The following is a 12,179-nucleotide window of genomic DNA, read 5'->3' on the forward strand; positions in this document are numbered from 1 at the left end:
TAGATGAGTAGGAACAGGAGAAGACATACTGAAGACATACTGTAATGACAGGAAAGTCTGCCTGGCATGAGGAGGAGGTGATCTGTTCCTTGATGTACACGTGGAGGTCAAGAAAGCAGTCTGGCACCCAAGACAGCCCTTGGGGCTGGCCCATAGCGCTTTCATGAACTAAGGTGGGTTTTGTTGGATTCAGATCTTGAAAGTCATGGCACAGCATTAGATATGAGAATTAAATCTCATGGGATCTAACTTCTGAAGGAGAAAATGTTTTGAGAAATTTCTTGTGAATACCACTGGCCCAGGAGGAAAATATGCACATGCCATATGCTATTTTTTTAACTTCCATTTGTCAAAATAAAAGGTGTTTAGAAAAGCACAAACCTGATCAATTTTATGAAGACATGGCACATTTCTGATGTATGTTGAGATTTATTACCAGCAATATTTGACTTCCATTTGGGGTTCTGAAAGCATTGAAAACTTAGTATTTAAAAAGCCTCTCAACAATTCTCTAAAGCAAGTTTATCTCTATTTTACAGGTGAGGAAACCAAGGCACAAAGAAATTAAATGATTTGCTACAGATAGTACAGTAAGTCAGTGGTAAAGTCAGGAAGAGAATGAAAGTCTGCATTTATGGGATTATGGGTTAACTCTCTCTTCCTACTAAGAAATTAATCTTAACCCTAATATGCTGTTTCATACCACCTGCATGACCATGAAAATTTGTCAATTTGCACTGTTAAAACTTTTGCAAAGCCAATTATTTTTTCCCATGTAAGCACAAAAATGCTACTTAAAGGGTTAATTATACTGCTGTGCTGGTAAACATTTTTACATATTGCTGGTTAGACCCGTATTTAAATACTGACTGGGACAGAAGAGACTGAGCTGGCCCTGGACTCCCTCGTCTTGGTGCTGGGCATGGATATGGTACAACAGGATACACCCACAGTGGCCTCAGGCAGCTCATCTTCCTCTGTCCATTCATTGAGATCTGGGTTATAGCACTGAATGCACTTCTTGTATTTTTTTTCAATTTCATTCCAGCCACCCACTAAGTAAATTTTCCCATTAAGGATGGAGGCGCCAGCAGTACTAACTCCAGTTTGAAGTGGCGCCATGTAACTCCACTGCCCTGTGTAAGGACTGTAACACTCCACAGGGAGTACATCGACCCTTTCAGCTCGCCCCCCCAGCTGAGACCCACCCATGACATAGACCCTCTCCAGAAGGGACACTGCACAGTGCCACCCCCTTGGGGTGCTGAGGCTGGACTTATCCTGCCAGCTATCTTTGCTGGGGTCGTACATGCACACTAAGCGAGAGTAAGCATTATTAATGTAACCTCCTGTGACCAGGATCCGACCATCCACCACTGCACTGGCATGGCAGCACCTGGGCACCTCCAGGGGTGCCTTCATCTGCCACTGATTAGTTGCAGGCACGTAGCACTCAATCGAGGAGAGGCACCCCTCAGAGTTGCGGCCACCTACTGCATAAAGGAGGCCATTGAACACATTCAGGCTAAAGTGGGTGCGCCGCTGATTCATGTTTGCCAGGTGAATCCAGGTGTTGAAACGAGGGTCATATCTGAAAGCATTAAAAAAAGAGGGTAACTGTCTCTTACACACGCTCTGCTAAATTCTCCAGTCCCGTCTCAGCCCCAGTACTCCTGCAAAAGCAAAGTTGCTAAAATTGAATTTAGTTATTCAACCTATTAGAAGCCAGTGGAATGAAACAGGTATTCCTAGTTAAATTTCCAAATACATTTCTTTTTTAATTGGGGAAAAAAAAAATCTGTATCATTCAAACCTGTTATTATTTCAGTTAAGCAAATCTGACTCTTCTGTAATTTGATTGTGTACAATAACCTCATCAGAATACTGGGAAGAGATACTTCAACATACAGTAGAGATTTTAGGGGGATTTTTTGCAGTTTAAACCTGCAGCAAATATGACAAAATTAAGTCAAAGGGTTTTAAAAAATGCTAGGTGTTAGGGCAGCCTGATCTAGTTGAAGATGTCTCTGCTTACTGCTGCCCGGTTGGACTGGATGATCTTTGAGGGTCTCTTCCAATCTAAACTATTCTATGAGCCTATGATCTATACTTGAATCTTTTTAGTACTTTCTAAATGGTAAGTGTTCTTTCCCCGTCACTCATATGGAATAAGATTTAAGTAGAAAGAACATCTTTGCTTTATAACACCATTCCTACCTGAAATAACATTCTCTGACCTTGACATTTACATAAGAAATTAGCTTATTTAATAAGAAATAGCAAATTATAACTCCTGAAGAAGTTGAGTGACGTACATTAGTAGGCCAGTATACTTCTCCTGTTGCATACTGAGAGAATCACACGAGAAAAAGACTATGAGAAAATAAATTCTGATTGTTAGCTGCCATTCAGCATTGTCATCTGCAGCTCTGAAAGTAAATCCACAGACATACTGATGTGTCTTGACATGCTTGAGGTTAATGGCAGAACAGGGAGCAGAACCCACTCAGCCATGGACCATGAGGATTCTCCACAACCAAGGTGTGCACCAAGCCACAGCTCTTTCTGAGACTGTGACAGACTAAAGACAGACGATGGGGAGAGCAACAGCATAATCTTCTTTATGTGACATATTTTTCTGATAAAGTAGATGATATGGTAAATTTCATCTAGAGAAGGTTCTTAATTCATTTACTTTGTATTACTATAGATAGGAACTGCAATATTTCAGAAGTGAGCTGTTATTTGGTGTACACTTTAGAAAAGAAATATAGCCTTCAAGAGACAATGACATTGTTTCTAATCTCTTGATAAATAAAAAAGATAAAGGATATAAAATGCATTATAAAAGCTGTTCAAAATATAGTGGATAGTGCATAGGAAGTCAGGATTACAACACCTAAAAGGTGTTTTTCAGAATTTTCTGTGAGGCATCAGAAGAACTTGAAATTTAAAATGTCTCACCTTGCCTGATTAGTTACCTTAGAACATCCCAGAACTTCCTATTTATGTTCCTATTTACTTCCTCCACTCAGAGTAAGTTTTCTTGGTTTTCCGCACTTCTCACTTTGCATGTGCAACCAAAGTTTTTGCATAACTTCAGCTGAGTATTTTTGTCCATTCATAGAATCACAGAATCATAGAATAGTTAGGGTTGGAAAGGACCTTAAGATCACCTAGTTCCAACCCCCCTGCCATGGGCAGGGACACCTCACACTAAACCATCTCACCCAAGGCTTTGTCCAACCTGGTCTTGAACACTGCCAGGGATGGAGCATTCACAACCTCCCTGGGCAACCCATTCCAGTGCCTCACCACCCTAACAGGAAAGAATTTCCTCCTTATATCCAATCTAAACTTCTCCTGTTTAAGTTTTAACCCGTTACCCCTTGTCCTGTCACTACAGTCCCTAATGAAGAGTCCCTCTCCAGCATCCCTATAGGCCCCCTTCAGATACTGGAAGGCTGCTATAAGGTCAAACTTTAATATAGAATAGCATCCATACCTCCCCCAAACCACCCCAGCTCAATCTGTCTACCTGCATTGTGTGGAATAGATCTCTCCATCCCTTTTAAAGAAATAACCAATTACCTGCAGAAATTGCTGACTGCATGCTTGGCTTGGTTCCTGGCATCATTCTGGTCTTCCCCACCAGCCACATAAAGAAATCCATCCATCACTGTGACACACTGATTAAAACTTTTAGCTGGCATTTCACTCAGCTTCTTCCATCCATTTTCAGGATCTCTGTATAAGATGTCTCTGCTAAGAGACTTTTCTGTTAGAGCAGGGCGCCCCCCAACAGTAACTAAGACTCTGAAACCTCCACGGATCCTTGTTCTTCTGGACTGAAGTGTATTCTGGTGATAGGGAAGCAAATGGTAGTTCATGGCATCCACTAGGAGCTTATGGCAGTCTGCATCTTGCATCATTCTTGGCACAGTTTGAACATAACTGACAAGATCTTGGGCTGAGATGGTACCAAAACGGATGTTACTTAAGAGATCGGCAGCATACTTTACTCTTTTTTGGTCAAATTCCAGCCATTTTATTGCAATCTGGAATGCAACAATTTCAGAAGGCAACTGCAAGTCATCATCTGCAAGAAGTTCGTTAATCTGATCAAAGGTAAGTTTTAAGAACTGATCCGTTTCTGAAAATTCAATGAAGTTGTCTCTAATGAATTTGTGCGCAGCTTCCTTGGTTGCTTTTAGTCCATACGTTTCTGCAATATTGGCAACGTACATACAATTCTCAACACTGATTTCCTGAATTAGAAAATCACAGCACATCTTTACAAGGGTGTGAATCTGCAGATAAATTGCTGTGGAAATAATACTACCTATTGTATAAAGTGAGAGAGTAAGCTTTCCTGTGTAAGCATAGGTGATAACAGTAGCTAGACCCAATGGGGATACATCATTGAGGTCCACTCTTTGAGTGGATGGATCTTTCTTTAAAATGTTGTGAAAGTAGTCACTGCTTGAAGCCATCACGACCTTATGAACGCTGAAGGATTTTGTTTTGGTACTGATAGTCAAGTCACAAAGAAAATTTTCTTGTCTCATTCTGCTTAGACCTTCCAAGAGATTTGGACTATATAATGGGTCAGCAACTTCAGATGAAATGCAGCTGAAACCATTTCCTCCATCTAAGAGTCCATTCAAGCCATTTAGTTTACTGAGGGGACCATCTTCCACAATGATAGTCATTTCATTGATATCTGATTTGTTCTTTTTCACATTCTTCTTCTTAGGGGCCATGACTGCAATGAAATATTACAGCCAAGAGCTTGCTAAAAATAAAATTAAAATGTTTAGGGCTCCACTGCAGTTGTGAAATTTAATAGCTATGTGATTATGCAACAAATCTAACCTTTGTCAATGCATATAAACCAAAACACACAGGATAATCTCTTACTAAAAACTATTACACTTTCCTAGATTGTAGTGTGGCTGCTTCTTAATAACAATCAATACTCACATTGTGAAGGATGCACCTACAAGTAATTTTTATTTTTTTTTTAAAAACAAGGTCATAAATTAACATTCACCTGATATCACCACATCCAAAGAGTTAAATACTAAAAATGAGTCTGCCAGAGTGTAAAATTACATAAATATATGTCTAAATCATCCAGGTTCATTCATTTAACAGGGCTGAATTCGTTAGTCTGAAACATAGGGAAGATAGGGACCCCCAAGTTTGTTCGTCCTTACTCCAAGGCCAGTACTGACTTACAGCCTAGCTCAGAATTTGACCAGAAAATATTAAAAGTGTGAGACATGCTTAAAGAAAAAAAAAAAAAAAGCAAGATAAGACAGGAAGAGAAAGCAAATTTCAGTATGATGTCACCTTGAGTTTAGATATAGGATCTGCTCCAAATTGCTTCCAGCTTTTTGTAAGTTTTTATTTTGTAGACTGATGATATTCTGTTTCCCAAGTCAGATTCACAAATACTTTCTGCTTATAGTGCACTTTGTTTGCTTTTCAGTATCAGTAATTTGAAATTATTAGTCTTACTCTAGGATTCTGTGGAGGTCTAGGGAGGTGTCTAACTTCTATTTTAAAAATGCCATGCAAACTCTAGCAGGACGTCCTATGTTAAACAAGTTCCTTACTTGTGAAGATAAGAATTACTCTTCTACAGTTATGTTAGAACAGATACTTGAATTACATCTATCAACTCTAGGCAAGTTCCAGCTCTTGCTGAAACGAAAAGCCACGTTTTTGTCAAATGCAATCTGAGGTGGCTCCTCAGTAGTTTTCAAAGGTGCTATTTCTAGCAAATAAATGTATATGCAAATATACACTGATCTTCAATAACACAGTTAAAACAAAATTGCTGAGATAAGTATTCAAATAGTTTCAAGCATAGCATTTATTCCAGTATATCCATTGATTTTAAAACAATTTATACACGCTAACTTTCTTTGTTATCCTTGCACTCATAAAAACAAGAATGCGAAGAAATGCTACTTGATGATAAAACAAACGTCTGGATGATTTTAGATAACTTAATAAAAAGACTTCAGTAATATGTCAGCCTAGAACCTCAGCACATCATTTTTTTCTTTAAGCACACAGCACATAACAAAATGATAATTTAATTATAGAAAGGAATGATTGCTGCCTATGAGCACCAGGACTTTTTTTGCTGCTGCTGCTGGGTGATAACCATGTGCCGAGCAGGCTGGGGAGAAGGCCATGTGTGCCACAAGTGTCAGTGTCAACCCGCGCTGACGTGAGCTGTGATCCCCGAAACGTCTGTATGCCAGAGCAGGGGTCAGCTGCTGCCCGGCTCCCCCCTGCTCCGGCTGCATTCCAGGAGCTGCATCTGTTGAGACCTATCAGAGTCACCTCCCAGAATAGCAACCTCCTAGCAGCTTGCCATTTTAAGACAGGTTCAATTGAAGATACAGCTGGTGTTTTAGTATACTTCGGTGTTTAACACAACATTTGTTGAAAAAAACCTGTGCTACTGCAAGTGTGGTGTATATTTGTTGGCACAGAATAAAGCAAAACATCAGCTTTTGGGGTGTCTTTGCATGCTATCCACATAGTTACAGCTTTGTGTATTAATAGCTACAACTTTATAGCTGGCAAAAGCATATATTTTGGCAGTCATATTTGTGGTTCTAAATACTTTTAGAGACCTGTAACTTAAAAAGTTTAATACATGCAGCATTTAATGTTTATTGGCTCACTGTGTCATTGCATAGCTCATTTAAATACATGACATTTTAAGCTATCTGTTCAAAAATGTCCACTCTCCGAAGTTTTTTCCTGAAATACATTTTTCCATCAGCAGAAATGTCACCAGCTAGTTTAGTGTATAAGCACACAAGTGACAGGACATGCAAAAACTGTGAAACAAATCAAATGATCCTGTAATAAATTCAAGTTACTGAACTTTGAAAACAAAACCCTGGATGATTTGGTTTTCTATAGCAGTTTGTTTTCATCTAATTTATTTTAGCTTAAGCACAACCCAACACAAAGGACACTCGAGGTCCCAAAACAGTATATTGAAATAACTAACCTCTCCCCCCTCCGTTAAAATGTTGTGTCTTCTAAACACTATCAAAGTGAGGAGTTAAAAACCCCTTACCCTCCTCAGAAAAATGTGGTCCCAGAGCTGTTCAAGAAGCTGTCAGTGAAAATGCCTCCTCCTTGGAAAATGATAAGACAAAAAGAGAGGAAATACAGTAAAAAAAGACCAGAGGCCACTTGGTAAGTCCCAGCTTGTGGTTTCCAGTGTCACGCTTTGCTGTCACAGTGAGCAAAAGAGACCAGAGCCTGCACTTGGGTGCTCTTTAAAATAACCCCTCCTCTCTGTGCCTTGCTCCCTGTCTCTGCCCAGCTACAGGAGTTCAGCTTCCCTGGGCTGCCTGGCCTCTGGAAACTGGGGGGACGAGCTTGGACCCTCCAAATGCACAGGTATGAGGGAGGAAAGGGAGGGGAAGGTGAAGAACGTAGATCCACAGCAGGTAATAACTGTCCCAGGTAAGTGTAGGGTGGACTACTGGCTTCTCCACCTCAAAGCTAGGTGCCTGGGTGAAAGCCAGTATTTTCAAGGAGGGGGACAGGTTTAAATTGGACATAAGGAAGGTATTTTTTACAATAAGGGTGGTGAGACACTGGCACAAGTTGCCCAGAGAAGTTGTGGCTGCCTCATCCCTGGAAGGGTTCAAGGTCAGAATGGATGAGGCATTGAGCGATGTGGTCTAGTGGAAGGTGTCCTGTGGCAGGAGGGTTGGACTGGATGATCTCTGAAGATCACTTCCGACCCAATATATTGTGTGATTATAGTGTTCTATGATGTAAAATAACCAGCAGGAAATGCCAATGAAAAGCTGGCACTTCAGTTTCACTTTTCTAGGATTTCAGTGCTTAACTCTGGGCAGAGGGAAGGAGACCAGCTGATGGGGATTCACAACCATGTCCTATTTCTTGGATTTAGGTCACTGCTTCCATAAAGACTTGCGCTGGCTTTCAAGGATACTGACTCACATCCCCTGATGTATTTGCAGAGATGTGAACTCTGATCTTCTGTCTTGCAAGAATACCCTAACTTCTGTGTTATGTCATACACCAGAATAACCACCACCTCTTGCCAGTTAACCTCAGTAATAATATAAAGCAAATCTTCCACATCACAGGAGAATTTCATCCTATGGGAGAGATAAAAGGGGAATGAGTGACTGCACGGGAAGGGAAGGATACTGGAAATGAGTGAAGGAGAGGAATGTAGCGCCAAGCCTTCCCAAAAGCAACAAGGTAACCAGCTTTCCTTATGAAAAATAGGGTCACAGCTGTGAAAAATTAAGGATAAAACCTTATTTTGAAACATATCTTAGAAACTTCTCCTTAATATACTATGTATTTTTTTTTCTCATGTGTAGATTCCTACTGCCTCAAATATACAACTCAATATACTACCAATTTAATATGCAGAATGGCATCTATCATCATCTTTACACATTTCAATATATTTCAATTTACCAGTTCAACCTAATTGTAAAATTCCTTAAGTGGACACTTAACTTTTTTTGAAGCTGCAGTGATTTTTACACAAAGAATATTCACTGCTGTGCTTCATGAGTTTTAAGAACTTGCAAAAACTACTTTTTGTAGATAGAACAGGCATATTTCTAATACAAGACTCCCACACATACACATACCAGTGAACCTGAGTTACTCAGTGTTCCCTTTTCATGCCTGAAATTAATTACTATAAACCATTTTGATATTGAAGTTCTTAGAATTACTTTTATGAATTTTTATAATTTTAAGATGTCCTAAAAAGCCAGCATTTTTCAGAGAAATATTTATTTTCTTTTCTTAATAAAGGGGACACTACAGAATTCTACAGAATTAATATACTTCCATGATCTGTATAAAATAAAAGATTATTCTAAGTCTCATACCATACCTTTAAGATTGACTAGAACACTGTAAAATAAATGTAAGTCGTATGCAGTTTCTACAAATGTGTTTCAACATCCCTATATGATTCACTGTTGAAAAAACTCACACAAATGACAATGGGGATATATCCCAACTGAAAATACAAAACTAGTATCTAATTTCTAGAAACCACTGAACATGCTTTGAGCTATGCAGTATAGCAATGACGATCTTGTGGGGCATGTCTCAACATCTCAGTGTACTAACGCTGATGCAATCTCTGCCACAGTTCTCAAACATCTGCCATAATTCTCAAACTTTGTCTGTATGCTAGGGAAAAAACCCACTGAACCTTTAGTTACTTGGTCTTCAAGATCAGAGGATAACTGATAGTGTACTTGGCATTATGCGGCATGCAAGCTGATCTTGGAACTAGTCATACCATTTTCCATTAATTTGTACATGAAGAAAGTCTTTCAGAAAATAACCAGTATCAGGATTAGCTGCATATCATGATACATTTTTAATCAAATGTTGATTTGTTTTTTAATTTTCAGATTTTCTTAACATTGTTTCCCTTATCTTTTGAAAATAAACTCTTGCATTTCTGCTTATTTCTTTTCCAATGTAATTGAAATTAATTACTATAAAACATTTTGATATTGATTTAAGTTCTTGGAATGACATTATGAATTATCCTCTCTGTTACAAGAGGGAGTAGTACTTTTTTTGCCTCTCTGGCTGTATTGTTTTAGGTATGAGTGAATCTTGGGGAAAAAAAATATGTAATTGCTCCATAATCAACTGGTGTATGCGAATGACTAAGCACAATACTATCAATCCATGCAGCAGTAGCAGTTCATGCAGTAATGTTTTAACATTTTTAGGGGGGGGAAGTCAGAATCAGCAATAGGGAAAGTTCTCGTATCAGCACAGACAGGTTTTAAGGCAATTGCGACCATGTTTTATAATCCATGCACAACAGTTAATGCACTCTTTCTGGAAAATGTAAAGCCTTTTTTTTTTTTTTTTTAAGTCAGCATGCTTTGAATTGCTGGTGGAATGCAAGCATCACAGCATGGCCACATGGAGATTTTACCTTGGTCAGCTGAAGATGTTCACAAAACTCAGGCTCAGCTTTAGATCATGACTGCTTTGTTTGCTCTAAGCCCTTTGTGTACATTCAGCCAAAGAATATGCAGTAGTGCATGTCAAAGATCCTAGGATAGTCCTGACAGGAGTCCTACACTGATGCCAAACAAATGAATTCCTGTAACAATCAGCATTGGCCAGCAGTTTTGAAGAACAAGTAAACTTGGAATTCTTCCCTCTGCCAGTTATGACAATATGAAAAATACTGCAGTTAGATCTGAGCTAGAAACACTTTTCTTGTAGGAAAGTTTTTTAGATTTTAAATGTTTTTTTTCTCCACTAGCAAGAAATCATGGTATTTCAGAATAACTGGGCAGAATTGCAGCAAAGAGATTTTTCTCATCCCAGTAACTTGATAATTAAGGCTTTCAAACAACTCATGGGAAACCCAGCTTCGATCACATAACCCATATGACAGTCTAAGCCTCAACTTCCCTACTCAATGATTACTTTAACTATAATGCTGGTGTGAACTTCCCCACTAGCAGTGAAATCTTCCAAGATTTCTTCTGCATAAATGCCACTCTGTGGAAGTAATTTCATACTGTTAGGTACAGAAAAATAAAGAAAATGTAACTGGTTGTGGATGGCTGATTTTAGGGTAGAGTTGATGAAGTCTTTACACACTGTGAAGATGAGTTAACTACTTCTGTAAAATCAAAAGACGAGCATGGAAACTGGAGAAACAGTCTGCAACAAGTACCTGGATTTGTTTTTTCTATATCCAACCTGAGTGCTCTACCTACTGTATTGCCCTACCAGCTATTTTGGTTTTTCTACTGGTAAATTTGCTATACACTGGGCCAAGCTGTAATAAGATCTATTTTGCAAGGGTAGTAACCCTAACATGCAAACACCAGAATTTTGCCTACTTAAAAGTCCCCTGTAATTCAGACTGGATACATTCTTTTTAATGTTTCCCCCAAACACTGCTTTAGGGAGTGAAAAGTGTCTATATACTATCTACATTAACTTCCACAGAAATAGTAAAAAACCCATGGATTTCTTCTAGGAGGGACTCAATGATCTTGGAGTCCTTGACATGCTCACCTTCAGTAACCTCCATGGCAGAGATCCTGTTTCAGTTGTGCAGTTCACACAGCACCAAAGACCAATTCCCTGTCCTACATCTTTTGTGACCTTAAGAAATGAGAGAGAAGCCATGCTGGGAGTTGCAGAACCTGAAAGTGCTTTCGCCATCAGACTCTAAGGCAGAACAAACACAAAACAAACGATGTCCTCTTCAGCCTGAGTGCTGCTTTCACCTGCATGTTAGGACTGCAGTAGGGTGCCTGCCAGCCATGTCTTCAAGAGGCTTGGCCTCGCTATTGCTATGCAAGCCATAGTGCTTAACGTGCCACTAAGCAGCCTTACAGCCATCCACAGACAGCAGAAATGCCACAGACCTTACTGGTAACTGAACAAGTTTGCACAAGCAAATGTGCGTGACTGATGCTAACGGTGTGCCACCTACCACCTGCATCACTCAGTGCACCCCGGCTGCACAGACCTCTTATGGCAGCTTCTCCTGAGGGTGGCAAGTCTGTACTGATGGGCACACCTTGCTGCTCTTGCAGGGGAAAGAGTATGTGCCATGCCATTCCTTGGTGCAGCCTGCTGTTCCCCACCTCCCCATCCCCGACTCATCTCCATGGTATTACTTCAACTATAGCTGTGCTTGGTCAGTAGCACACTGCGTATTATTAAGTCAAGAGAGGCAGAACGAAGAAAATCATGCAGCCTTTATCATTGCTGTTTGGTAGCAAACACCAGGTCAGCCGCAGCTACCTGCGAACAGCCCAGCAGCGCTGAGCCACCTTGGATCGCTGCCTGTTGCCGGAGCCCGCCCCCGTGAGACCTGACCAGAGCCCCGGCCAGCGCGGGGGGCTCGGCCGCCCCGCACCGCCCCGCCTCTCGGCTGGGCCTGACCCCCGCCCATGAGTCCCCAGGGAAAGCTCGGGCGTAGGCATAGGGCGGCTCGAAAGACGCGGCCTGGCGCACAAAGCACAGCGGGGATCTGAAAAAACGGTGGGCACCGCTGACCCCTGCGGGGGCAGGGCCGGGCCGCTCCTCCAAATCGCCAATGGCGCGGCGGCCGCTACTACAAAAGGGGCGAG

At 40.6% G+C, this 12,179-nt stretch overlaps 1 protein-coding gene across 2 annotated transcripts; it reads right to left on the minus strand.

Moving 5' to 3' along the window:
* Window positions 1-647: 647 nt before the first annotated feature.
* KLHL31 (kelch like family member 31) lies at window positions 648-7,244 on the minus strand. 2 transcript variants are annotated; one of them, XM_057414043.1, is made up of 3 exons: window positions 7,112-7,244; window positions 3,592-4,795; window positions 648-1,591 (listed from the first exon to the last, which is right to left on the minus strand). In XM_057414043.1, exons 2-3 carry the CDS (start codon window positions 4,761-4,763, stop codon window positions 859-861), a joined length of 1,905 nt encoding a protein of 634 aa, XP_057270026.1. In that variant the 5' UTR covers window positions 4,764-4,795; window positions 7,112-7,244; the 3' UTR covers window positions 648-858. The 2 variants fall into 2 exon arrangements, with proteins under 2 accessions (XP_057270026.1, XP_057270027.1); XM_057414044.1 differs by having other exon boundaries at window positions 3,592-4,765; window positions 7,112-7,225.
* Between the last annotated feature and the right edge of the window lie 4,935 nt (window positions 7,245-12,179).

The sequence above is a fragment of the Pezoporus wallicus genome, unplaced genomic scaffold (assembly GCF_028554395.1).
Source record: "Pezoporus wallicus isolate ANWC-B61680 ecotype Strahan unplaced genomic scaffold, APGP_CSIRO_Pwel_v1 contig_6428, whole genome shotgun sequence".
Lineage (NCBI taxonomy): Eukaryota > Metazoa > Chordata > Aves > Psittaciformes > Psittacidae > Pezoporus > Pezoporus wallicus.

What these genes read in the sequence shown, in the direction of transcription:
- KLHL31 (XM_057414043.1), bottom strand. Translation starts at nt 4,763, where the DNA reads ATGGCCCCTAAGAAGAAGAATGTGAAAAAGAACAAATCAGATATCAAT. An exon ending in GCAGTCAGCAATTTCTGCAG is followed by an intron (nt 1,592 to 3,591) that starts GTAATTGGTTAT and finishes TAATGCTTTCAG; the next exon opens with ATATGACCCTCGTTTCAACA.